The sequence below is a fragment of the Curcuma longa genome, unplaced genomic scaffold (assembly GCF_044706935.1).
Source record: "Curcuma longa cultivar G26 ecotype Majalengka, Jawa Barat unplaced genomic scaffold, ITB_CL_G26_1.1 contig_25968, whole genome shotgun sequence".
In the NCBI taxonomy this organism is placed as follows: domain Eukaryota; kingdom Viridiplantae; phylum Streptophyta; class Magnoliopsida; order Zingiberales; family Zingiberaceae; genus Curcuma; species Curcuma longa.
The window spans coordinates 170-24931 of NW_027432944.1; the positions used below are offsets into that span (position 1 = coordinate 170).

Below are 24762 nucleotides of genomic sequence, written 5' to 3' on the forward strand. Positions count from 1 at the left end.
ATAAAAACACAATGACCATTAACCTAACATGCTACCTAACTAGCCTATTCTTGGTAGAAAGTAACTATAAACTCTTGCATCTAAACGAGCTAGTTTTCCAACTTTGTCCAAAAATTCCCATTTTCAATTGAATTCTAATGAAGCTGAAACCAAATCTGACATTACAACCTTACATCATTAGTACTAAAGCACTCCTACGAGAACATAGTTCTCCGATGAATGGTATTCATACATGTGCAAGAACAAGAAAAAGTTAGATGCATCTACAATGCAGTAATTGCAACAAAATACTTATATAATTATCTTTGAAGAACATTCTGTTTTGTCATACAATGATAAGGCAAGATATGAAACCCATAGGTTGTACATGATTATACAACGTGAGAAACAAGGAACTTCAGTTGTTTAACAACAGTTTGACGTTATGATGCCTTGTCAAGATATATGAATCCCAATTACTAGCAATTATGCTTCAAAGTGTATTCATCGTTTCTTTTGTGTGTGTGTGTGGGAGGGGTGTGTGTATCATCAACTAGTCATCGACCTTCTCAAACAAGAAACTTGTATAAAAATGGGGCAATGTACTCAATTGCAGTTAATGATGTAGTTAAAATAAATTAAATAAACTGTACCAGCACAATCATCTTTTCACATGAACGGATGAAAAGAAGAGTCTATACACAAATTATATGCATCCAAAGAGGAGGAGACCTTAATCCGTGAGGTTGCATTATCCGAGAACAATTCGATCAGCACACCGACGGCCCCCTCGGCGCCAGAAGCCGACCCATCCTCTTAAAAGCAAAGTGGGCGCAGTTGGACAGGGCGATCCAGCATACAACCTCATAAATAAAATCGAACGCCGGATCCGACAAGGACGAATCGCCCGATTCGTCCCAGCCAGGGCCGGAATCTCCAGAATTCCAACCTCTTCCTCCGTCTCCTCCACCACCGAAAGGCCCATCGTCGCCGTCCCCGAAGAAGCCGTCGTCCACGCCACCGCCCTCCGTGTGAGTCCTCCGCCGGATTCGGCGCATGCTGCGGCGGGCGAGGGCGGCCGGGGCGGAGGCATGGCGAAATATGTCGGTTCGGACTACGGCGGGCGGAGCGACGGAGTCGAGCGCGGAGAGGGAGAGGGAGTAGCGGGCGACCGCCTTGGCGGAGACGGAGAGGCCATAAGCGTTGGTGATCGAGAAGGCGTCAGCGACGGAGGAGGAGGTCTCCATACGCGGCTCTACCCGGCGGTGGAAAAGAGTTATACAACGACGTGGCGTGAACCGTGAGGATTGAGGACGAAAGAAATCAAGACACGGCGATCTATAAAATAAGAATTTTCCTGCACTTATTTATTTAGCGTGAATTTTTTTTTTATAAATTCCTTTTGACATTTTTCTCTGAAAAAAAATCTGATCGTAGAAAACATGTATCTTTTTTTTTTAAAAAAAATAAACTGATCATTTACTTCATTCTCTCCGTCTTGGCTTTCAGTGGTCCTGTCAACTACTACAGTTGTACTACAGAAGTTTGGACTTGTCTAACAAAACTATTTTGTTGGTATCTCTCATCTTGTGTTCCATTGATGTATTCAAGTTTGTTAGCACAACTACAACCTCTTTTTAATAAAAGCATTTGGTTTATTTGAGTGTAAATAGTGACGACTAGTAGAAAGAAATGGAGCTCTCTTCAATAAAAAAAAAAAGTAAAATCTGCCATTCAACAGTTTTACACTATCCATGATCATTTATATGAAAATAAATGAAAAAAAATACAGTTGACCACTACGAAAAATAACATTATCTTAACTTCAACTTTCATCTAACAAATCTAACTTTTAAAACAAATTGAAGCTCTCAAACTTTGAAAATCTATGCAGAAATTGGGAGCTGAGGGACCATGAAACAATGCACAGATAAAAGTTCAAATTTCATCCGATTAATCTATCTTTTCTCTTAATTTATTTAATAAATAAATCTGAAACACGATTTATAAACACTTTTCCTAAAAAAAATAAAAATGTAAAAAAAAAAATCCCATTCAGTTAAAAGATAAGTGTAAAAGCATATCTGTGTTCAGAAAGTGAAACAAGATTTTATCACATTTCACGCACGCATCCCATTCGGTTAAGTAAAGAAACACGCAAAGTCCTAGCAAGGCGTATTTATTGCCTGGCTGAAACAAAACCACCACGAAAATTTAGGTCCAAAAAAATTAGCAAGTCAATAGCTGAGAAGCTTGTACGAAGTTAAGAAAATTTACTTCTTCCCGAGCTAATTTGTATCCTAAACAAATACAAATCAAAATATACAAAATCAACTTGGAACAAAGATTCAAGAGAAGGGCAGGAAAAAGAATGCTCTGGGGTTGTTAATTTTCATACTGAGACTGTATAAGAAGACACAGCAGGAGCCGCGCAACTATATCGTTGGAGCTAAGCACTTGCGCTCATCAAGATTGCTTGCAGTAGACAAAAAGAATCATGGCAAACTCATTAGCTGCAAGTCTGGTTAGACCATTACCACCTGGACATGTGTTCCAAGCCTCCTGATGAAAGGCAACATCAAAATTGAATATTTTCAACCTCTACGTACCATTTAGAACTTAATCATCTGGATCCATCTCTTCGTCTTGCTCGATGGATCTACTCACATCACTTTTGTTCCCAGTATCAGATTCAGCCTCCGCCACTGCCTCATCATCTTCTTGAAACTCATCCTCCTCGATGTCGTCATCTTTGGCTGCAGGAGCATTAGAGAAGGCCATTGCTAGGCCGCGAACCATCCATTCAGGGCATTCATCCTCACTTATGTATTGCGACTTGAGATTGTTGCTCATGGCATGGTCAGGGATAACAGAAGATTTGGAAGTTCTACAAAAACATTCTGGGAAAGGGTGTGAAAGAAAAGACACAGATTTTGATGATTCAAACTCTGCAATGAATCCATTCACACCCAAGCTCCTGTTAAGATGATCCCGCACCAATGCTGTCCAATTATGCGGTGGATGATATAGATTATCACGTACAGAGCTGAGCCACTCAGCAAGTATTTGTCTGGTGAAAGCAAAACTTCATTATGTTCATCATACAGAAACAAATGCAGTTCCAAGTCTTTTAAATATAAAATTTCTATAGAGAGAATTTGCACATCTCCATAGTACAGCTGCAAGCAGTACCAGACAACCATTAATATCGAGGAATCAATCAAGTGGTTCCCTAGCATGTACAGAATAAAGCATCCATCAGTTTTACGTTTTTTTGGGGAAAAAATCACTGCCAACCTTTTACCTGTTCAGATTTAGGGGCACAGATCTGAAAATGAGTCAGGAGGGAAGGGAAAGAGAAAGGGTGTTCTAGCATTTATAATGTTTCCAAAGATGGTAATCTTCATATCAGTTCAATTACGCACTAATTTAAAAGTTTTTGTAAAAAAATAATAATAATCACTATTTGGAATGGAATTTGAACCATATCAGAATGCATGGAATCCCAAATCCGTGGAATTCTTTCCTCAAGTAGCTTGGCCATAAACAATAGTGATGCTGCAAAGGAAGGAGAATCCTTGCAGCTCTTTAAATACCAAAGTAACTTCTGCAGCATACCAAACTAGTTTAATCTTTTCTGTTCCATATAATATCAGTGTAGATGTCCAAATTGTGGGATTCTTTCTTCATGTAACTTGTGCATAAATAAAATGCTGCTACAGGGGAAAAGAAAATTCCTGCTGCCCTTGATATATCAAAGTAATTTCTGCTGAAAATTATGGTCATTGGATACCAGATGCTAGATTCATCCATTAAGTCATAGGGATATTGTCTAGGATTACAACACATCAAGCCTTGTTAATCTGTGCAATTCTATATCGCAAGCACTGTTTTATCATCTAACAATTAATTTTTCAAATAATATTTTTATTTTTTTTATAATAATTCCACACATCTAACTTATCATTTTCTTCACTGCCACACTATCTTCTGGTACATATTTCCTAACCGTTCAATGCTCACTGTCTAGCTCATAATGTATTGTCAATTTCAGTAGTTTCATGAACTTTTATATCTGCATAATAGAAACACAATTATGCAAGATTCCAAAAATTCCTTTCAAAAAATTTAACTACTCTTGAATAGACTTCCTATCTATCAAATATAAACTATTCCTTCACTTCTTTTCAATACTAAACCTACATATATTCAATATTAGTTCTACATACTCTAAAAACTATATTATTTAAAAAAATCCTCTCCACATTGAAGGTTGGTGTTTATTTTATTCACAATCTCATTAATTATCACAGTAATATGGTTTGCATGGCAGAAATATACTTCGCAAAACTAGGCATGCTTTATTGTGTGACGAATTCTACTAATGAAGTCTTGGCTGATATTTGTTAATCAAGATGTTTTTTTAATATATTTTTGTAATTAGTTTCTCTAAATTTAAATTTAATTAATATCTCAACGGTGCAGTTTTATTTTTAAAAGTAAACAACTTAAATGGAAGGATCTTAAAGAGTAAAACTCATGTGAACTTTGAACCTCCGTCCTACTAAAAAGTTCATTAGTAGTAATGCAAAATAAAGAAATGAATAAGAGCTTCACAACAATACTAAACTATCATGCATGTCCTTTATCACAACGGTAAAATTACTAATTATTTTTCCTTCTCAAATTTTCATCACAATAACTGTTTAGGAACTCTATTGTAAATTTTTCCTAAGTCAATAAGCCATGACAATCCCTCTTATATATTTCTTAACTATAGTTGAGTTGGTTACGACGGAACAGCGTTGCTGAAGTGGGCAAGGGTCGAATCTCGACAAAGCCGAGGCAATGCCCTCCTCCGTCATGGCCAACTGCAGCTTCTCGATTTACCTCCTCACAGATGATCGTGGGGCCGACTGTGTGGGGTCGTTGAAGTGGCGGATTCCACCTTTTGCTGATGATGCCCTTGTCACAACGGTAAAATTACTAATTATTTTTCCTTCTCAAATTTTCATCACAATAACTGTTTAGGAACTCTATTGTAAATTTTTCCTAAGTCAATAAGCCATGACAATACCTCTTATATATTTCTCAACTATAGTAGATCTTCCAGACATAGATAAACTAAATTTCAAAAATTAACATTAGGATTGGTGCAAAAAACTCAAATGATAAATAAAAACAAATGCACCATTTTTTGGAAAACCTAACATATGCCAAATGCTCAGAAAGATTGTTTTCCAATTCATACAAGTAACAAATCAGTATCAAAGAAATTACCTATTAGGACGATAGGTTACTCCAGATGCTGTTTGGTATACTCGGTGACCCATTACTAAACTTGAAAAATCAGGCCAACCACTACCATCATTGTTAAACCCAGGAAAAAATGCATCGGCTTCAACAGAAACATAATAATCAAGAGCATCCCAGATTAACCTGTGTGCTTGGTTCCTCAAATCCATAGGTAAAGGATCAGGCTCTGTATCAGTCTCTGCAACCCAACCATACCAACCCTCCTTTTCATGCTGATAAAAGGGCCTTGCAGGAGGTGGAGGGAGAGGTCGTGGCCAGGGCCCAGCCTTTTTCCACTCCTCAATAAGTTGTTTTTCACTCTTCACAAAAGGAGGCTGAGGAATATTTGAAGGGAGAGGATATTCAGGACCAATCAAGCTTGACAACTCTTTCTTACTACACAAGAAAGTACGATCTACTAAGTTCATATACATAGCTCGCAGAGGAACTAAAATCCTCTGCCCTCCAAATGTCTCAGAACCAGCCAAGTAGATTATAGTATTTGCAGGATAACCCATTGCACGAAGAATAAATCCAACCTGCAGAAAATCAACCTAAAATTAAAATGCAGAAATATAAAAGAAATCATCACTCACAGGTAGACAGAATATTATAGAAATTAAACAAAACAACATCTAGATATAGTAGAGTTATTCATAGTTCAAAGTAAAACTTAGTATCTTCATTGAAACCAACCTAGAGTAAGAAAGTCAATATAAGATATTAGTAGGGTTGGAAATTTTTATTTTTTTATTAAGTGCCTTATATATACGACTGACTAGTAGATTGTAAATTTTTTTACCTCGCTAAAGGAATATCCAAAATTGTACCACTTGGATAAAGTCTAGTAATAGCAGTTCATGATAGTCCAATATAAGATGTGCAATTTGTGCATGTATTTATGTGTGTGCATGCATGTGAGAGATGGAGATAGAGAGGAAACAACTTGCAGTTATTATACTTTCTGAGAGAACCTCTTACATTCTCTAGCTATTGCACTTTGAAATATTCTTAGAAGAATTTGTTTTTTAAGGCAATTGAGTGCGAAATTTAAATTTCATAAGTGAGCAGAAATGTAAACCAATATGTGAACAACAACATAGTAAGTCTTCTTTGGGAAGCTGGAAGACCTGGGTCGGCTATGATTTATTAATGTAGAAACATTAAACTGTTGACCATTGGCATAAAGGCAATGAAACTTAAGTAGGCATGCTAAAGATGACCTTGAACTTTTTCTATGGAGGTAGAGAACCATAGAGTACTTCTCAAAACACTTTCAAAATGAAATATGTTTTCTAACCCCTGCTCCAGCATTGCTTACACAAAACCATATTACTTCGCATGATTGAGTACAGTTACCTCTTCAGGCATGAGAGGACATGAACCATTTTGTTTTCGAGCAAATGAATCAGCAACAAGATCATCAGCAATCACTCCTTGATTTATCAGCTGCTTCCTGGTATACTGGATAAGTTCAGTATGAACATCCTGGCCAAAGAGTGTTAAAATGCAGCATGTTAAACAACAGAGAATTAGTTAAATGGTGAATGAGACCTGAAAACAGAATAACAAAATTTACTATATCACTAATCCAAACCTGGAAAAGTTCAGCACAACCATGAAATGCTAGAACATCCCTCATAAGTCCTGGGTGATAAGATAGATAAGGACTGCCAGTTGCTCGTAACCTGCAATTGAATTCAATTTCATATCAACTGTATTTAAATGCACTCCAATACTAACAGTTTGGCATTTCAAACTGTAAAATGTTCAGAAAAAAACAAATCCACTTCAAAATTTTTGATGAAGAATAGGCATTATCTTATAAGCTCAAGCATATTGAAGTCCAGTAGATTCTTATGCACATCAACAAAATTTTATTAAGAATAAATGTTCAACTATTTAATGCGCATCAGGATTTAGCTAAAGTGATACCTCTCTACTATCCTGTTACCAAGTGCCCGAATTTCTGATCGGAATTGAAGAGCATGGAAAGCAACTCTGCATCTAAGTCGCTGATATTCATCCATGCTTGACGGAAGGATTGCCTAGAGAAGGGAGAATGGATAAGAAGTGAAAATATTCAGGATTTCACATAAACACCAAAACATTGGACTAAAAAGGCAATATCAGTTTCATAGATGACTGGGCAATATACGTATTAAATTGCATTGTTGCAAGATATAAAGTCTTTTCATCAGAGTAATATGCTACAACCAATAACAGTCTGTGATGATCTACGAGAAGCATTCAAAGATTGGAATGGTTACAAAATCTTATCGATTGAACACTATAATATTTCAAAGAAATTACTGTGCACGTGATGTCTTAAGCACTGTCACTATTCACTAGATCTAACATAACTTTCATATGCTAGTTCTCGAAGAAGACAATGCTCCTATTTAAGAGACTACTATCCAAAGGGCATATTATTTTCAAATTTATTTCTACTTAAAAAAAACCATATTTAGGTCAAAAGAAAAGGTTTTAAGTTTAACAGCTTAAATGGACCATTGTATCATACCTGAAGGCATCCTCCATCAGAAATTAATATTCTAATAACCTTAGATTTTTTAAATTCAGGCAACACATCTCTGATATAAAAGTTTGGGGAAGCTGAGGGTTTGGGTGATACTGAAGGAAATTTCGCCTTTTTCCTAGCCTCCTTCAAGTCTGCTGGTAAAGTTTTGACAATGACAACATCCTCTGAAAGTGCTGATATGAACTGCTCCTCGTCGTAAAGATAAGAAAAACTCTTAAATCTTGGACTGGTATGCAAAAACTGATTATCAGAATAAGAATGTAAAGCATTGACAATAAGCGTAAACAAAAGCATCTCAGGTAGACCTGATGCCTTTCGATCGGACACTTTGTTGGATCTCTGGAAGGACAAGTGTTGCATTTAAGAGCTTTGCAATAGCAGCCAGGTCACAGATCTGCAAAAATAATATTTTATGAGTACTGCTAATTATAAAATACTGGCAAGCTCGATTTGTCAACAAGAAACCAAAACAGCCATGAAGTTAGATTGAATATACGCCCACACAATAATGGAAAGATAAAAGTCTCGAAGATTACTAAGCAATGTTTCATGATAAAGAAATACATCTAATTTTGGAAACGTGTAGACTTTAGGGGAAAGTCTGACATACCGAAGATCTTATCTTCTCAAATCCACCAAAGATCTTTGCATATATGAAACCATTCTGCTGATTTGGAACTGTAATATAGTAACAACTTAAAAATGGGAGAAAATTAAAAAAAGAAAGACTAGTGAAGTAAAAAAGAACCCAAAAACTTTGGATTTAAAAAAATTCATCCTAGCAAGTTTAGAAGGTAGAATTTTTCAGTCATACAAGTACCCTAATCCTGTTCAGAGATGCAAAAGTACAGCTAGAAGAATGGACGTCAATGAATCTTCTTAGCAATAAACTAGTTGCCCCAAGATATATCAATTAAAAATGATGCTTTCCTAACTATTACACTGATGCTTGCTTTGCCTATTTTACCAGCATTATAATACACACACAAAAAAATTTACAAAACCTACTGTTTCTGACTTGTGCCTATCAATTAAGTGAAATAATGATCATCCAGTGACAATTTGATATAAAGGCACATGAGAAATATGTTGTTATCAAATGAAAACCAAAATAACACGAATACCATGGGGGTATGAACTTCTCGGCTTGGCATATGAATGCAAGACCTCCAAAGAAGCCACGGGACCCCATAACCTTCGAGGCCGAGGTTTCTGTAAGAATATCAGTACAATTAAACTACTGTAATTGAAAATGCATTGGCAAATCTTAAGGTGGAGAATGAGTTTAAAATTGGGCTGCCCAAGAAAAGTCCTCAATTTACATCATTATTAGAAACAACAGCATAAGGAAAACATGCAGATGAGTACAGATGTACAATGGCATACATGTCCCAATGGATATGGATAGTCATCTTGTAACTTGTACTGTCTAAATCCCCCCACTGTGTAATTGGCAACAAAGAGATGCACAAGCAAAGAAAATACAGAAAATGTGATCCCCACTAGCGCAGCCAACTTGATCTTGCTCTTGTATAACATCTTAAATCATGGCTCGCATCATACTGTCAAATGACAACATATTGTCAGAACAAGTGCCAAGGATGATTGAATAGAAGTACTAAATATTTGATGAAATAGCAAACAACACAATAACTCTACTCTTATCAAAAATATGTGTTACAATCCTACATGGAATAAGTCTCCATGAGATCGAGATATGGTCAATAAGATAGATGTGGAACAATCCTCCAAGGGATTACTCTTGGGAGAATAAATCAAATGGCAAATCATTGAATGAAGAGTCTACAAAACGGAGAGTCCTTGCACATTATAATGACATCAGAGAAATAATACAATTCTCTTGCCCTCCTGTGCTTTTTCTCTCTAGGATGCTTTATTTGTCTCAAACATTGTTCCACCACCTTACCATCTCTGTGACGCTTTATTTCTCTCTGACGTTCCACTATCTCACCATTGTCTTCCCTTCTCTCTTGGTTCAACAGGTCCAGCCTGTAGAAGGTGACTCCTCGAGGGAAAAAGAAGGATCTCACAACCAACTCTAATAAAGCAGACCTGGGCACATCTTGCATGTGGACTCGATCTCTCACAGATGCCTATAACAAATTGATATCAAAATCAGGTTAGGCGATGACATACTGCAACACTTGCTTGATGCATCAAGCAGACAGTTGATGAGTTGGCAAAAATCAGCACTGATTAACCATGTGAAAAAGAGGAGGAAGAAAAGCTATACGCAATGGACGTCGCTAGAAAAAGCAAAAGAGCCCCATCAAGCAACTCTCAAGACGATAGAAGATGGTAGGACACCTAGCCGTAATCCCATACAACTAAAGCACTCAGAGAGACACAATCTCATAAGTTATTCCTTCTTGGAGCTCCTCTCGATGGTGCAAATGATAGAGTGGGGGACCATTGCGAGCTTTGAAGAGATCCATGTTGATTTTTTCCAATTCATTAGAAACCATTCAAGCAACTCTCAAGATGATAAAAGATGGTATGACACCTAGTGGTAATCCCCATACAACTGAAGCACTTGGAGAGACAAGAACTCGTAAGTTATCCCTTCTTGGAGCTCCTCTATGGCACAAAATAGAGAGGGCTACCTTTGAAGAGATCCATGTTGATTTTTGCCAATTCATTAGTTATCTACTTAAATGCATCAAGCAAGTGTTGTAGGACGGTGTCACCCATAGTCAGCTTTGATACAAATTTGTTATAGGCATGTGCGAGAGATCGAGTTCACAATGAGACATATTCGTGTCTAGCTTAGAGTTGGTAGCAAGACCCTCTTTTTACCTCTAAGAGACACCATTTACAGGGGAAAAGAAATTTAACTAAGAGAAAAGGAAGAGTCAAGGATAGGCAATGGGACAATAGTGGAGCAATGTCGGAGAGAATAACAGCATCAGAGAGAGAGAGCCCAACACATGAGATGGGAAAAAATTTTATTACAACTTTGATGCCATTATAGTGTGCAATTGCTCTTCTTTTATGAACTCCTAATTTGACCTACTCTAATGACTTAATTTGTTTATTAACATCTGGTTTGATTTATACCTTGAAGATTGATCCCTTAAGGCTTGCTTCACATCTATCTTATAAAGTCTATCTAGATTCCATGGAGACCTATTCCATGTGAGATCGTAATAAATGGCAGTAACAACATACTTTCCCCGAACCTATGAATATGAGATTATTAAAATGTAGTAGATAATAAGATTGTGAACTTAGAGAACAAATCAAAGGTTACTCAAACAATCACAAAGAAACGCAACAAAAGACATCGAGAAGATCACAATTCAGGAAGTTCAATGCATTGATGAGCCTCAGGCTAACTCTAAATAAACACTAAACTCACTTCCCGTGATAAACATCATACAATGTGAGATCTACATGGACGGAAGCTTCACTAAACAGAATAAGCGATAGTGATTTCAGCACAGTGAGGTGTTAAAATTCTTCCTTTCTAAAGCATAGTATAATGCGTTGATGAGCCTCAGGTTAACTCTAAATTAGCACTAAACTCGCTTCCCATGATCGCCATCATACAATGTGAGATCTACACGAGCCAGAAACTTCACCAAACAGAAAAAGCCACAGTGCTTTCCGCACAGCATGGCGTTAAGATTCTTCCTTTCATAAAGCATAGTGCGTCCGGATTCTTTATTCTCAACCGATCCGTCTAAGTTCTAATACTGATACACGAAGACGGTGGGCGAAAGGAACGAGAAACGAGGGAAAGGAAAAAAACCAAAAAAATGAATCTGGAAACTAGAAAGCAGTCAAAAGATAACCTCGGCGAAGCCTTTATTGTCTCCCAGGAGCTGAGATCTCCGAACAGAACCGGAATCGGCGTCACCACCGTCCCGGGAACAAGAATTGAATCGTCACAGCAGAATTTGCTCCGATCTCCGTCAAATGCCGAGGCGAAGGGACAGCGGAGAACCCTAGTGATGCCGGGAAGATGGAGTGAGGGGTTCGAAGAGAAGATCAGAGACGAAGGGGAACGGGAATCGTCAATGGAGCTACCTTTCTTAATTAGGGAATTTTCAAATCGCCCTCGACTTTTACAAGATTTTTTAAAACACACTGAGTTCAGTTGATACCAAAATATTTTCTAATTTTTTAAATTTATCTTCACAATATTGTCAATCAAACTATCTAGTTTACCTTTTTAAACCATGGAAAAAAATTTATTTAAGTCGTTTTACTTAATCGTGTAGGTAGTTTCGATATTATCTAAATTATATATTCAATTTTCATAATATCTAAATTATATATTATATTTTTGAAATACCTCTCTTTCAAATTAAAATTAATATAAACTTCTTTAATATAAAAATAAATTTTTAAATTTATAAAAGCTCGATAAAATTTATCATAAATTTATTATAAAATTTAGAATAATAATATTTACTAACCAACATTACTAATGAATTCTTTGAACTCCTTTTGGAAATTATTAAACATTTAAAATTTCATCCAAAATTAACTTATAAATTTAGAAAATTTTAAATCACTTTAAATCAAAATCAATATATATATCTGAAAACCTCGTTAATATATATATATATATATATATCTGAAATCAACCACATAAATTGAGAATAATAATTTTTTTAATTAATAGAGTAACAATTTAAAAATATATTCTCAATTTAATTCGCTATTAAAGGTTTTAAATACAAAATTTTAATTTTAGTTATTCAGAATTTTTTAAAGTAATCAATTTTAGATGAAACTCACAAAAAAATTTAAAATTTTTTATGTCCGTCAATCAATTTTAGATGAAACTCACTGATACATTTATAAAAAAAAGAGAGATATTTTAAAAATATGATACATGATTTGAGTATTATAAAAGTTGAGTGTGTGATTTAGATAATATCAAAATTTTATTGTGTGATTCAATAAAATATCAATTTATTTATTAAAGAGAAACAAATATTTCAACAATAAAATAACTTTTTAAAGGGTTTTTATTGTTAATTAATTTTAAAGGGCATTCAAATATGCAATAGATATTAGAAGGCATTTTTCATATTCAACTTTCTTTATTACGTACTCTATTTATATTTTTGTTATTGTCAAGAAAGCGTCCTTTAGGCTTTGATCGAAGCGCCATTTAATACCAGCTTTAAATTAGTTTGATCAAAATGATTTTATAATAATTTTAAGTAAATCGTATTAGTTTTTATTAAAGTTGTAAAAAGTATTTTAAAAATAAAAAAATAAGAGGCTAAAAGTAAAAGTAAAAGAGAATTCCTTTTTATTAAAATCGTATCTTTTTCACCCATTATCAAAATAATATCTCACACTATTTTTATTATCCAAATTATTCCTTTTTACCTTATCAATCTAACTGCTGTAAGATGAATTTCTTATTCAAACACTAATCAATAATATATTATTATAATAATATTATAATAACAATTAACTGTAGTTATTACATATATAAAATCTTATTAATTTAATTAAGTAGGCACTAATCAATATGATATATTATATCAATTATGAATCATAATTACTATAACATATGAACTCATGAAATCTTATTCCACTTAAGATAACACCAATCAATCATTATGATTTATAATTAATACAATATATATACACAAGTGTTGATAAATAGCATGTTGTAGTAGTTATTATTAGTAGATGCTATAATAACATATGTAGTTCATCTGTTTTTGCCCAATATATTTTAATTATACATTTCTTAAGCTTCAAGGAATTTCTACAAATAGGAACCATAATTTGGTGTTTTTATATAACGAGTCATATCCTGCAGATGCATAATTAATAGAAATGAACCGAACAAGTGAAAATATTAAAAATGTTGCCAGAAAAAAGACAGTTAAAACTCTGCCTCAACAGAAAATATTGGTATCCATCCAATGAGTTGACTAAGAAAAGAATATTCACCGTCGCAGGAACAAGGTGCGGTCCAAGAATTAACTGCCCATTATCATTGGGGAAGAATCATAGGAAATCCTTAATCTTTATGTGGACACCTTTGATTCTGGTTTTGATTGATGATCATAGTTCTCGACCACAGCAGCTACAGTCACGGCAGCTAATGATAACGCCTGAGCGTGCAACCTGCAAGGTTTAGATATCGCACAGTTTTTAGGAACACAAAGGCAACAAGAAAAGATGACAGAGAATTCCATTGTTAACAATTCGCGAGTTACAGAAGCAAATATAGATTCAGCCAAGTTTAGACTTGAATGCAGGAGGCTTATCATTTAGTACATCTTCGGTGTTATTTTTCTTCCTTTCAAGTAAATGGAGTGTTGAAGATTAAATACCAGAATAATGTATGATGTAAAAAATCAAATCATCACAATCACCATTTGTTGACCAATAAGGGTTGAGAAACTTGAAGGGTTTAGTAAACCTTCTTGATACAATCTTTAAGATATATAGCATATGACCTAGAGCATAAGACTTGCAAATGTTTAGACTCCTGCTTCTTTCTTGCAAATGGACACCAAATTAAGTATTTGACACACTTGTCGAGCTGAAGTAGATTTTCAGATATTTGGGACAAATTTGCAGTGCGCATAAGCAAAATGATGAAGAGTAAGGCAAGATTCTGGATTTTCTAGAAACAAAGTTAACAGGGTTGGATGTTGTAGCCATGACCTATTCCAATTACTAAAAGAAAGCCATGCGTTCAAACAAGAGTAAGAAAACTGGTAAGCCTGAAAGTAAGGAAGCAGAAGTCTGAAGGATAATTTTCTGACAAAATCATGTAGGAATATATAGCAGTAGCTTTTTCCCTCTGCTTCAATTGTTTGGTAATTTATATAAAACTGTTGGCTTGAATTCTAATCAGTATCAACATCCAGAGCTGCAGCGTAAGTTTTCCATAGATTTCATAAATTGTCTCATTATCTTGTTAGATACTTTCCTCCATGAGGTACTTTTCCATCTTTAGAATGATTCATCCTGAGGATGAAATTATAGATTACATTTTTCTTTGCATGTGAACTAGCAGTAGTTGAAGATGGTAGTAAACTGAAGCATTTTGACTTTTAAAACATTTACTTGAACATGTGACTGGGTATTTATCACACATTCTGGTGTCTTGACCTATAACTGGCATCAATGAATAGAATTCAGATGAAAAGAACCAAACTCGTGATCTAGCTTCGCTTAAGGCAACAATGCATATAATTTTATTGGCTTCAAAATTAACACTTCAGAATCCATTCTAAAATCCAAAATACCTTACCAAAACTCTCACAGTTATATACTCAATGTGTTTTCATCAAAAAACCATCTCCAAAGATATGATTTTCAGAAAACTTTTTAAGGAAAGCCTCATAAGCACATTTCTCTTTACACTAATCTTCAGCTTATTTTACAAAATTTTATTATTCAAGAAAGAGATAAGATGCTATCGTAAACTTCATTAATTTCCATATAAGCAAATTAGTTTAATAAATTAATCTGATTTCTAAACACTTTGCAATACAGCAGTAGAAGACAATTTGAGATCACTAACTAATAATACAATGCAAATATTTTGGCGACCCTTAAAACAGATCAAAAGCAGATTTATAGTAAATATTACAATGCAAATATTTCCAAGATGATCATATATTTTAACGTAACTGAATGAATGGAACTTTTCTACTCATCCATCCACAGGCAAAACTTGTTTGTGATGTAGACCACTATTTTGAACATGATGCCCTAAGTATTGCAAGAAGCACTACTAAAGAAAATCATTATAATCCTATAAACATTCAATGCCACCACTAAAAACTCAAAGTTGCATGTTAAATATGGATCAATAACTGTGAGCATACATACAGAAGGTTAAAGAATAGGTAAATCATGAGGACCGTGAGGATTGGTAAATGAATATGAAATGTGTGATAAAGTTTATGATCATCTACTCTTCTAAAATTTGCACTACCAAGGAAGAGATTGTGATCCACTCGACTAAGAGTGCATTAATAAAGCACAACATTGCACCTTATATGTGTCGTGTAAGTCGCATTTGCCACATGTGCCTAATATATCATGTAGATACCTCGATGTGTGCATTCAAGCATAGTGGTACGGTGCACTGCTCATATGCAAAGACTCGTGGTGCCTTCACTAAATTCATCTATTTACCAAGACATAACTTTATAGGGCAATCTAAAATTAAATGTTTCGATCTGAATTTTCCCATTAGAATCCCAAGAGCTTCGAGGCTATCTTTTTCTTTTCTTTTTTCTCTTTCTCCATGTTTTGAAAACCTTTTTCAAAAACAAATTTCATCGAAAAATTCTAATAATATCACTAACATGCCCGTGGCTAGTCTCGCAGAAGGGGAAATATAAATCATATGTTCTTTAACAAGAATCAAAGCCAAAAAGGTAAACATTATTTCTTTTCAGGAATTAAATCATAGACTTTCAGTTAATGTTTTTCCCCAACTAAAAAAAACCCTAATTCTCAAAAAATAAACCATCGAAACAATTGATTGCGATCAGAAGCTGCAATTCCCAGATACTACTCTTTACGAATAAATAAATTCCAGGATATATTAGCCGAGGGAAGAAGAAGAGATCAGACAAAACAAACCTCGCGTGGATGAGCTTAACGCTGGTTTTCATGTTAGGGCGAGACCAGTTGTAGGCGATGGAACCCGCGATCCCGCTGAGCCAAAGGCACCCTTTTCGCCACCAACAAAACACGATATAAAAATCATGTCAGATCCCTCTTAAGCGATCAAACCTTTTTAAAAAAACACACAATCGACAGAAAGAAGGGGAGAGAAGAAGTACCGACGGCTCGAAGCTTGTGCTCCACGACCCATGTCCTCAAAGATTCGAACGAGCTCGGCCCTTCCGCCATTCTCCTCAGACGATCGCTCCTCCGCTCTGTCTTGGTCTCTTTCGCTTTTCGTCGAAGAAAGTTGGAAACGGCACGCAGGCGGTGGCGGAGAAAAGTTGGCAATTTAAAGATGGAAGGGGGATGTACCTTGACAACTTCCACCGTAGCTTTTTATTCAAGCTAGGGTTGGCGAAACATTCAAATTAAAAATTCTTGCTAATTTTCAGATTAGAACGCGGTTTATTTTTGGAAATACTTAAAAACTTTTTTTAAAAAAAATGAGCTTAAAAAATTTAAAAATGGAAAGCAAATGTATATTTAATTACATAAAAAATATGGTTTTTTTTACTTTTAGGAAATAAATAAATAAAATCTTTTAGGGGAAAAAGTTAATTAAATTTAGCCATTTAGCTAAAATATTTTTAAAGAAAACTAACCTTATTCAATTGGCTAGGTTGAATAGTTAAGCATCTTGGTTAATTGAAATTAAATAAATCTGTAAACTTAAAATATAATATTTAGTTGAATTGAATTTACATTGTTAAAAATAAAATTGATTTTTTTAAAAATAAATACCTATAAAATTAAATAGACATGAGATTGCTCTTAATAAAACACCATATGGAACGAATTTCTTGAAAGTGACTTTTAAATGTACATAAATTATATTTTAAATTTAATATATAGACAAACCTCAAGAAGGCAAAAGAGAAGTAAAGCACCAGCTGAAGTCTTGGAAAAATAGTTTATAATTTGACGATACATTTTCCCACTAAGAAAATGTGCAAGTTTTTAAGCTTATGGGGGTCTCCCCTTCACCAAGAGTTTCAAAACAGATTGTTTCACTCATGCCATTTCTAGTCATTCATCTTCTCCATGAGAATAGACATGTCCGAGAAGTTTATAAACGATAGAAGCAGTCCAAACAGAACTACTTCATAGCCTTGCGACCGAGGGCAGTCGATCATAATTCAAGGAGAGACTTGAGGTAGTCGACTATTTGTATATCCCAAAATGAAATATCGATCAGTGTCTAGAAATGGCAGATTTGCATCACATCAGGGACAGCATGCGAACTGGAGGAATTGTTTGGTTGTATCCAGCTTGCGCTGATAACCTCTCGGGGCCATTCGGCAGCGACAAGTAGTTCATCGGTGAGTTGGAATCCGATGCACCATTCGGCCGAGGGAAAGGGCCCCGAGCAATGGATTCCCTGTCAACAGGTGAAAACAGATGTGTTGATGCACCATCAGGCTCCCATGGATGGCGAAGGATACTTTGAATTGCCCCGGCATTGAAAGAACCAGTTGAAGATATCGCGAAAGGACAGGTATGTTCTCCTGAATTGAGACCCCTCAAAGTTGCTGGCTGTGGCATGTTTGTTCCGTGCACATTTTGAGAATTTTGACGCTGGTAGACTTCAGAAAAATTGGCATGGGTTCTAGAGTGTGGTGGAACCATGGAGGGAACAGAGGAACTGATAGCTCCAGGTCTCGAGCCATTTCCATTTCTGCAAGAAAACAGGAGCAAAGTTGAACTCTGTTGAGGGCATGAAATAGCGGAGTAAAGTAAGCATGCAAACATATTAATAGGGGATCGTAGATACGACAATTGCCGGTCATATTATTTGAATGAATGCACAAGTTGGCATATCATAAATAGATAAATGAACATAACTCACCCGCGGCTGAAAACAAATGGATGGAAAACAGAATCGGCACTAGGAAAACCATCTGTTTCAGACCTGGAAAGGTGAGATGCTAGATCAGCACTGTTAATGTGGGCATTAGGAGGGTAATATGGATGATGGTGATGTCCCCACGCATGATTTCTCAAATTGTTTAGTGCCACAATTTGAGTGTGAATATCTCTTGGTCTCGAGAAGTAACTCCACTGTTGGTGATATCCAAGACCATCAGGCAGTAAATCAAATGACTGATTGGGAGGAGGTTGGAGCCATTGCGTGTGAGCTATGAAAGGGCAGGGATGAGCTGATGGCATTGTAGCCTGGTGCTCAGTAATAATAGCATGATATCCAAAAAGATCACGAACTGCAAAAACAAAATTATGCTTCATTATTCCAATTTAGTTCACATGGCGTTTATTTAATATTTCTGAAGCAACAACTTACAAGCGACGGCTGAAGAAGATTCACCTTCCCTAGAAAATAGAAAGGCGAAGTTAGGTCACTAATGCACAATAAAGATTGCATCTTTTAGCAAGGAATATGGTCACCACCAACAATAAGGGAGTGCGTTAGAAAGAATTATGTGAACTGTGCTCCTTTTATGAACAAAAGTTCAGTAATTAACAAACGCAATGCAATTCCTGCGCAACATGAGTTTAAAAAAACACACACAAGAGAATGTCATTCAAACATGCAGTTAGATTTGCTGTTTATGCAAATCCAAAGAAAGCAAACAGTATTATGTATATCTACCTCAAGGTTTACTTCTAGCAGTTTCCAATAGACTTTTCACACCCTAATTCATCGGAAAGGAAACAGACAATAAATGCAACTTTTGTTTCTTACGAGGGAGAAAGGAAGAGCACAATTTATAAATTTATAAATTGAGATGTTTCATAATTTGAACAAGAAGCTCTGTATCTCACACAAGATTTGACAATCAAATTCTAAGAACCATCACATGTGAAATAAATGGAATGATCAAAGCTTATAATCTTTGTTCAATCAGATTTCTGCATCATTGGTTTTGATTTTCCCTAAAAAGGGGAATGGTTATAAAATCAGCAAATTGTAGATATGAAAAACAATTTAAATTCTAACGTATAAGCAAATTCTAACTATAAATATATTGTAGGTTATGAATATACTATAAACATTCTAACATATAGAGCAAATTGTAGGTTTGAAAAACAATTAAAATTTTGAATGCTAAAATTTTAATATAAATCATATAGTAAAAGTTCTATAATAAAATAAAATAATAATAATTTAATCACAAATAAAAATAAAAATCAAGATTAAATATACAATTTATAACTAACTTTTAAATTCAATTAAAAATAATTATTTTAAATATATTTTTTATATTATCATTGTTTTACTTAAGCAAGAGTACTTCTAAGTACACTTATACTAAACACTATAAGTTGCAAGATATTCTCAGGTCGAACTGAGTGCATGACCAATTCTCCAACTAGGCTGAATGGGTGTTTGGTTCTTTGGTCAGGCCAAAATATGGTCCCTAAAACTTCTAAATTTTGGTTGTGATATCATAGGTCCTTTCCCTCAAAATGTAGTTAACCTCATTAGATCTAATGTTGTTGTGGGAGTGAGGGGCTGCTTCCAAGCTTACCATAGTTTTCAATCTCCAATTCTTAATTTTCAACATAAAAACAAAAAAAATGACATTTATTTCTGAAAAAAAAAAAGGTTGGTAACGAATCTTGTAAAAGCACAAAAAGTAAAAAGTGGTTGCCATTATACAATATAGAAAGATCATATAAATGGCAAACTTACTCAAACAATGATCGAATTCTTGCCAAGCTACTGAAAGGGCACCAATGACCCCCATCTGACTGTAGAAACAAATAGAAAAGTGTGATCAGAAAAAAAATTCAACTGAAACAAAAGATCTGACAAATAATAAGAGGAGACAACAAGAGAAAGGGAATCACAGAAAAACCATTATACTCAAAAAGTCATGCAAAGTCTGGTATGGAAGTTTTTTTCTTAGTGAGATTTCTATTTGTTCAATTTCTAAACTGGATGAGTTATTGAAAGTATAAACAAATGCAAATATGCTTAATAAGGAGTAATAATTTAAGTTATCACTATCAGCATACAGGTTCAGTGTAACTATGATTGTAAAGGTCTTCATCATGCATCCACTCATCAACAGCAAGATCTGGGGTTGGATGGCAACCATTTGCATAGAGCCAATTTCCTCCCTCTTCAACTTTTCGACAATTTGGGCATTGCATCACTCCTTTAGCATTAAAGGCAGAACCAATGCAATCTGAAGCAAATAATTTTGCAATGACAATTAGTAAGTCTGCTAAAGTTCAGCTCGAAGAGGCAATTTATCATGGCAGTTAAGTGGGGAAAAAAGGGGGGATCCTGTAAGGTGCATTAACTGAAAAAGGGATTGTACGCCACATTACTTGGCAAAAGAACAGTACCAATTTGACTGCTTTTAATTATTTTATTGATCCTCATATTTAGCATAAGGATAAATGTTTTTCAGTATTCTGTGAAATTTTTGAAAAAGAAAACTAATTCAACAACCATGATTGACCTGTGAGTATAAGTTAACTTTGTCCTTAGTTTAACATTAAACAGCATGTAATGATAGAAACTAAGCACCCTAATAGGTTCTCATTATGAAGAGCTATGGGAACTGACCTTGGAACTAATGTTTGAAACTCAGAAAATATTGTAGTAAAAAAGCTATGTTCTGAAGAATGTGAAAAGCAGGAATTCAGAGTTGAATGATCAATGGTGGATGTCAACCAAAGTTTAAGAAATTCCAATCATAGTTGATAAAACCATAGGGTTGACAATTTGTATTGTCACGATATGTGTAGTATATCTGAATCAAAACTTAAAGGATAGTGACAATTCAATTAAATGTAACTCTAAATTTTTATATTATCAGGGAAAAAAACCTCATTAAAGATCAAATAGCCCTCATCAAAATCAACCAATTAAATAAACCCAACCCCATCAAAAAGTAAGCCAGCCTATCACATAAATAAATAAATATGAATGTTATAAAAGGATACAAATGCAGAGGCTAGGAAGGATGAAATTTGACGTAGAAAAAGAAATTTTGGCCTAAAGAATCAATGGTGAGTGTTCCATTGCTAAAGATAGTCAATGTGAAATGTCCTATTGCCATTTCATTTTTAATTGAAAGATAATATTTTGAAAATTTTTATATGTGAAATATCAACCACATTTTATTGTTGTCAATCAAGATCAACATGCCCCATTAATCATGCTGCGATATAAAATAGAATGGCCTTATTGTATATATTATACAATGTAAAAATTATTCCAAGGTAGGAATCTTTTTAAATTATTTTACAATTTGTAATTGAATTCATGATTTGATAGGATTTGCAATTCTAGAATTTGATTCACAATATGAACCATTATTCGACAATGTTTTATCATACCAATTTGTGTTTCTTTACAAACTGTGAAAAGAAGGGAGAACAGTCATAAGGTGAAAGATAAAAAACCATGGAGAGAATAAAATTGTAGTTATTGAGCTCTAATTGGGAAATCAAAATCTGGAAGTTTGATCTGGTGAACCATGGTTTAGAAATGACTAACTAAACAAAGGCCCAACAGACTCTCAAGTCTTAGCAGTTGCACCGGCACCCCTCTGATCTTCTGGAATAGCTTAACGAGATATTTAACAGAATATATCATCACCAAAGATACTAGCAGATAGGCAAAGTGAAGAGTAAATATAGTGCTAACAGTAGCATTTTTAGTGCGACAAATATAAATTTATAATTGTATGTATGTATCAGATAGCTACTTTTGGAAAATTACAAAAAATGAGAATTACAATTCTACTTTCACAAAAGTGAAGATACAGAAGGTTTCAATAAAAAGAATTCTATGATCACAGTTTTATGATTATTGAAAAATTCTAAAAATAATGGAACTAAAGAATTGAACAACATGAATCATACATAATATCAATACAGTATCCTTTAATTCAAAACATAAGAAATGGAGTTTCAATTCTCATTTCCTCTTGTAAAAACAAATATAAGAGCTAGAATTCACATAATTAAAAATGATTTACTAACACGGAGTTGGAATTCTTTTGTAGCAGTAAATTAGATCAAAGAAAACTCAGCATGTGCAACCTAGCCTGCACTTTACAATATGGATGCCCAGCTTATTTGCTTTTTAAGAATAAATAAAACAAAAAATTGGATATAATTAGAAGGCAAATGCAGTAAAAAAATCCTATTGTGATGTTCTTAAAGTGTGAGGACCCTCCCATGAAAAAAAAGGTGCCCGAGCTTCCTATGTCGTCTTACTTCAACTGGCATGTTCAATATGTACAGACTCACCTTATTGATCATTTCATTTGTATATCTTGCTTGGTCAAAGTACAGAGCAGTCTAACCTTGGATATCTTTTTCTTGTTTATCTGCCATTACTATCTCCAACCTCCATTTGCATTATACCATACCATCTGCTATGATTAGCATCACATGTCCATCTCAACACCATTTCAGTAGATTTTGAGGGGTTTTGCTTCACATTTCTTTGATATTTTAGTTCGCAGAGTTCATTTGATCTGAACAACTTATTACTATTCCAGCTGTTTGGAATATCATCTAGCATTCAAATGCCGCTATCGCTTAATGTAACTAACGCCTCCTTAATTATCTTGATAATATATTTATCTACCTATCTTTCAAAAGATTCAAGATAAACAAACTAACTTTTTTGAATCTCCCCAGCTCTTTTACTGTTTATGTTGTTTAACTTTGTCTCTTTTATACCTTGTCTAATGAATCAAAAGTCAAAACATGATTCTTACTTCTAAAGGGAATAATAAAAGCTTGGTACTGTATTACCAAAGTGCATGCATTCTTTTTTTTTCTCCTGGTGGATTATGGTTTATATCAGTTTCTTTACCTGTTGGTCAAGATTGATTGAAGCAGTATATTAATTGTGGTACTTTTAAATCTACAGTGCTGAACATGATTATTTTTGGTTTTAAAAAAATCCATTGCAACTTGAGAACATGAATCTTAAGAAGTAGTATTATTGGACTAGAATCTCAATTGTGGCATTAGTCTGTCAAAGAGAGAACAGGGCAATGGTAGTGGGAAAGTGAAGCTGAAAACCTGCTGGAATATCATCTTCTAACAGAAAAATAGCATACCAAAGCACGGAGAAAATTTTCCCTGGAACAAATATAATAAAATGTCGTCTGTGGAATAGAATGACGGACAAGTGGATGATCAATTGTTTGCCCATTTTTATTAAGCCAGACACCATTGACACAAACAGCAATGACATAGTCAATACACATTCTCAAAACATAAGCATTCATAGCGGATAATTATCAATTTGGTTTGCAAATATTTTGGTTGCTTCAACTGTATAACTATATACGCTGGGTTCTTGCAAGTATATATGTTGCTTTGATTTTTTTTTTTTTTTTTTGTGACTGCCCTTCCCTCTCTTTCCTTCCTTTTCCTCTCCCTTACTCCTAAATTCCATAGAAAGATCGAACTTAGCGCAAAGAATCAGCAGGAATTCTCACAAACGCAAGCAGCTCATGTAGGATGGAAGTACATGTCTCTAATTCAGAATAATCATGCCAGATTTGACAGAATCGAAAAATATACATCATAAGAAAAGAGGGGAAAGTTCAGAAGTAATTACTTCTCTTTAGAAATTTTGTATTGCAAACCAAAAATTATCCTTAAGTAAACCACCTAAAAGGCATCTTTCCATCATAAGAAAAGAGGGGAAAATACAGCAGTAATTACTTCTCTTTACAAATCTTTTGTTGCAAACCAAAAATCATCCCAAGTAAACCACCAAAAAGGCATCTTTCCACCAAATCTCACTGCCTACCATGTAGAAACACCAGAAACCAACGGGGAAAAAAACATATATAAGGAGCAGCAACAAAGAAAAAAAAATGAAAGAAGAAAATCGTCTAGAGAAACTAACCTAGATGAAATTCGTGCCCGCATTGCAGCCGAGCAGTGGCTCGGCCCCCTCTGCTCTTCACGGCCTCAAGGCAGATCGAGCAGGCAACGTCGTGCACGACCTCCTCGCCTTCTTTTCCTTCCTTAACCAGCTCCTCGAGTCCCATCTCTGCATGCCCTAACCCTCGAGCAACGAAGGACGACAAGAGGAGGAGCGTCCACCGTAATCCAAATCCACAAACTCCTTCCTTGCGCCTGCGCCCTAAATTTCCACCTCAACGAAACGCCCGATCTCCACCCCTACCCCCGCGAAACGACGTCGCCGTCCCTTTCAGAACGCCGCGTTTTATTATTTCCGTGGCCGGGAGTGACAGCCCGCATATGATGCTTCATGCGCCAACATATGGCTAAACCGTTCGTTT

At 35.0% G+C, this 24762-nt stretch overlaps 4 protein-coding genes across 4 annotated transcripts; all 4 read right to left on the reverse strand.

Annotated features, from left to right (window-relative positions):
* Positions 1–612: 612 nt before the first annotated feature.
* LOC141818775 (uncharacterized) lies at positions 613–1278 on the reverse strand. The gene has a single exon (XM_074706220.1). The coding sequence runs from the start codon at positions 1224–1226 to the stop codon at positions 750–752; it is 477 nt and encodes a 158-aa protein (XP_074562321.1). The 5' UTR covers positions 1227–1278; the 3' UTR covers positions 613–749.
* An 897-nt stretch (positions 1279–2175) lies between these two features.
* Positions 2176–11866, reverse strand: LOC141818780 (protein EMBRYO SAC DEVELOPMENT ARREST 30-like). Its single transcript, XM_074706226.1, has 11 exons — positions 11632–11866; positions 9203–9378; positions 8941–9028; positions 8427–8494; positions 8122–8210; positions 7799–8042; positions 7210–7322; positions 6872–6962; positions 6634–6762; positions 5260–5813; positions 2176–3049 (listed from the first exon to the last, which is right to left on the reverse strand). The coding sequence occupies exons 2-11, from the start codon at positions 9353–9355 to the stop codon at positions 2599–2601; spliced, it is 1980 nt and encodes a 659-aa protein (XP_074562327.1). The 5' UTR covers positions 9356–9378; positions 11632–11866; the 3' UTR covers positions 2176–2598.
* A 1717-nt stretch (positions 11867–13583) lies between these two features.
* On the reverse strand, positions 13584–16814 carry LOC141818779 (uncharacterized). The gene is made up of 3 exons (XM_074706225.1): positions 16627–16814; positions 16424–16514; positions 13584–13939 (listed from the first exon to the last, which is right to left on the reverse strand). Exons 1-3 carry the CDS (start codon positions 16694–16696, stop codon positions 13840–13842), a joined length of 261 nt encoding a protein of 86 aa, XP_074562326.1. The 5' UTR covers positions 16697–16814; the 3' UTR covers positions 13584–13839.
* A 571-nt stretch (positions 16815–17385) lies between these two features.
* On the reverse strand, positions 17386–24669 carry LOC141818778 (E3 ubiquitin-protein ligase IPI1-like). The gene is made up of 6 exons (XM_074706224.1): positions 24363–24669; positions 20486–20658; positions 20160–20218; positions 18807–18835; positions 18357–18726; positions 17386–18185 (listed from the first exon to the last, which is right to left on the reverse strand). Exons 1-6 carry the CDS (start codon positions 24505–24507, stop codon positions 17729–17731), a joined length of 1233 nt encoding a protein of 410 aa, XP_074562325.1. The 5' UTR covers positions 24508–24669; the 3' UTR covers positions 17386–17728.
* Positions 24670–24762: the final 93 nt, after the last annotated feature.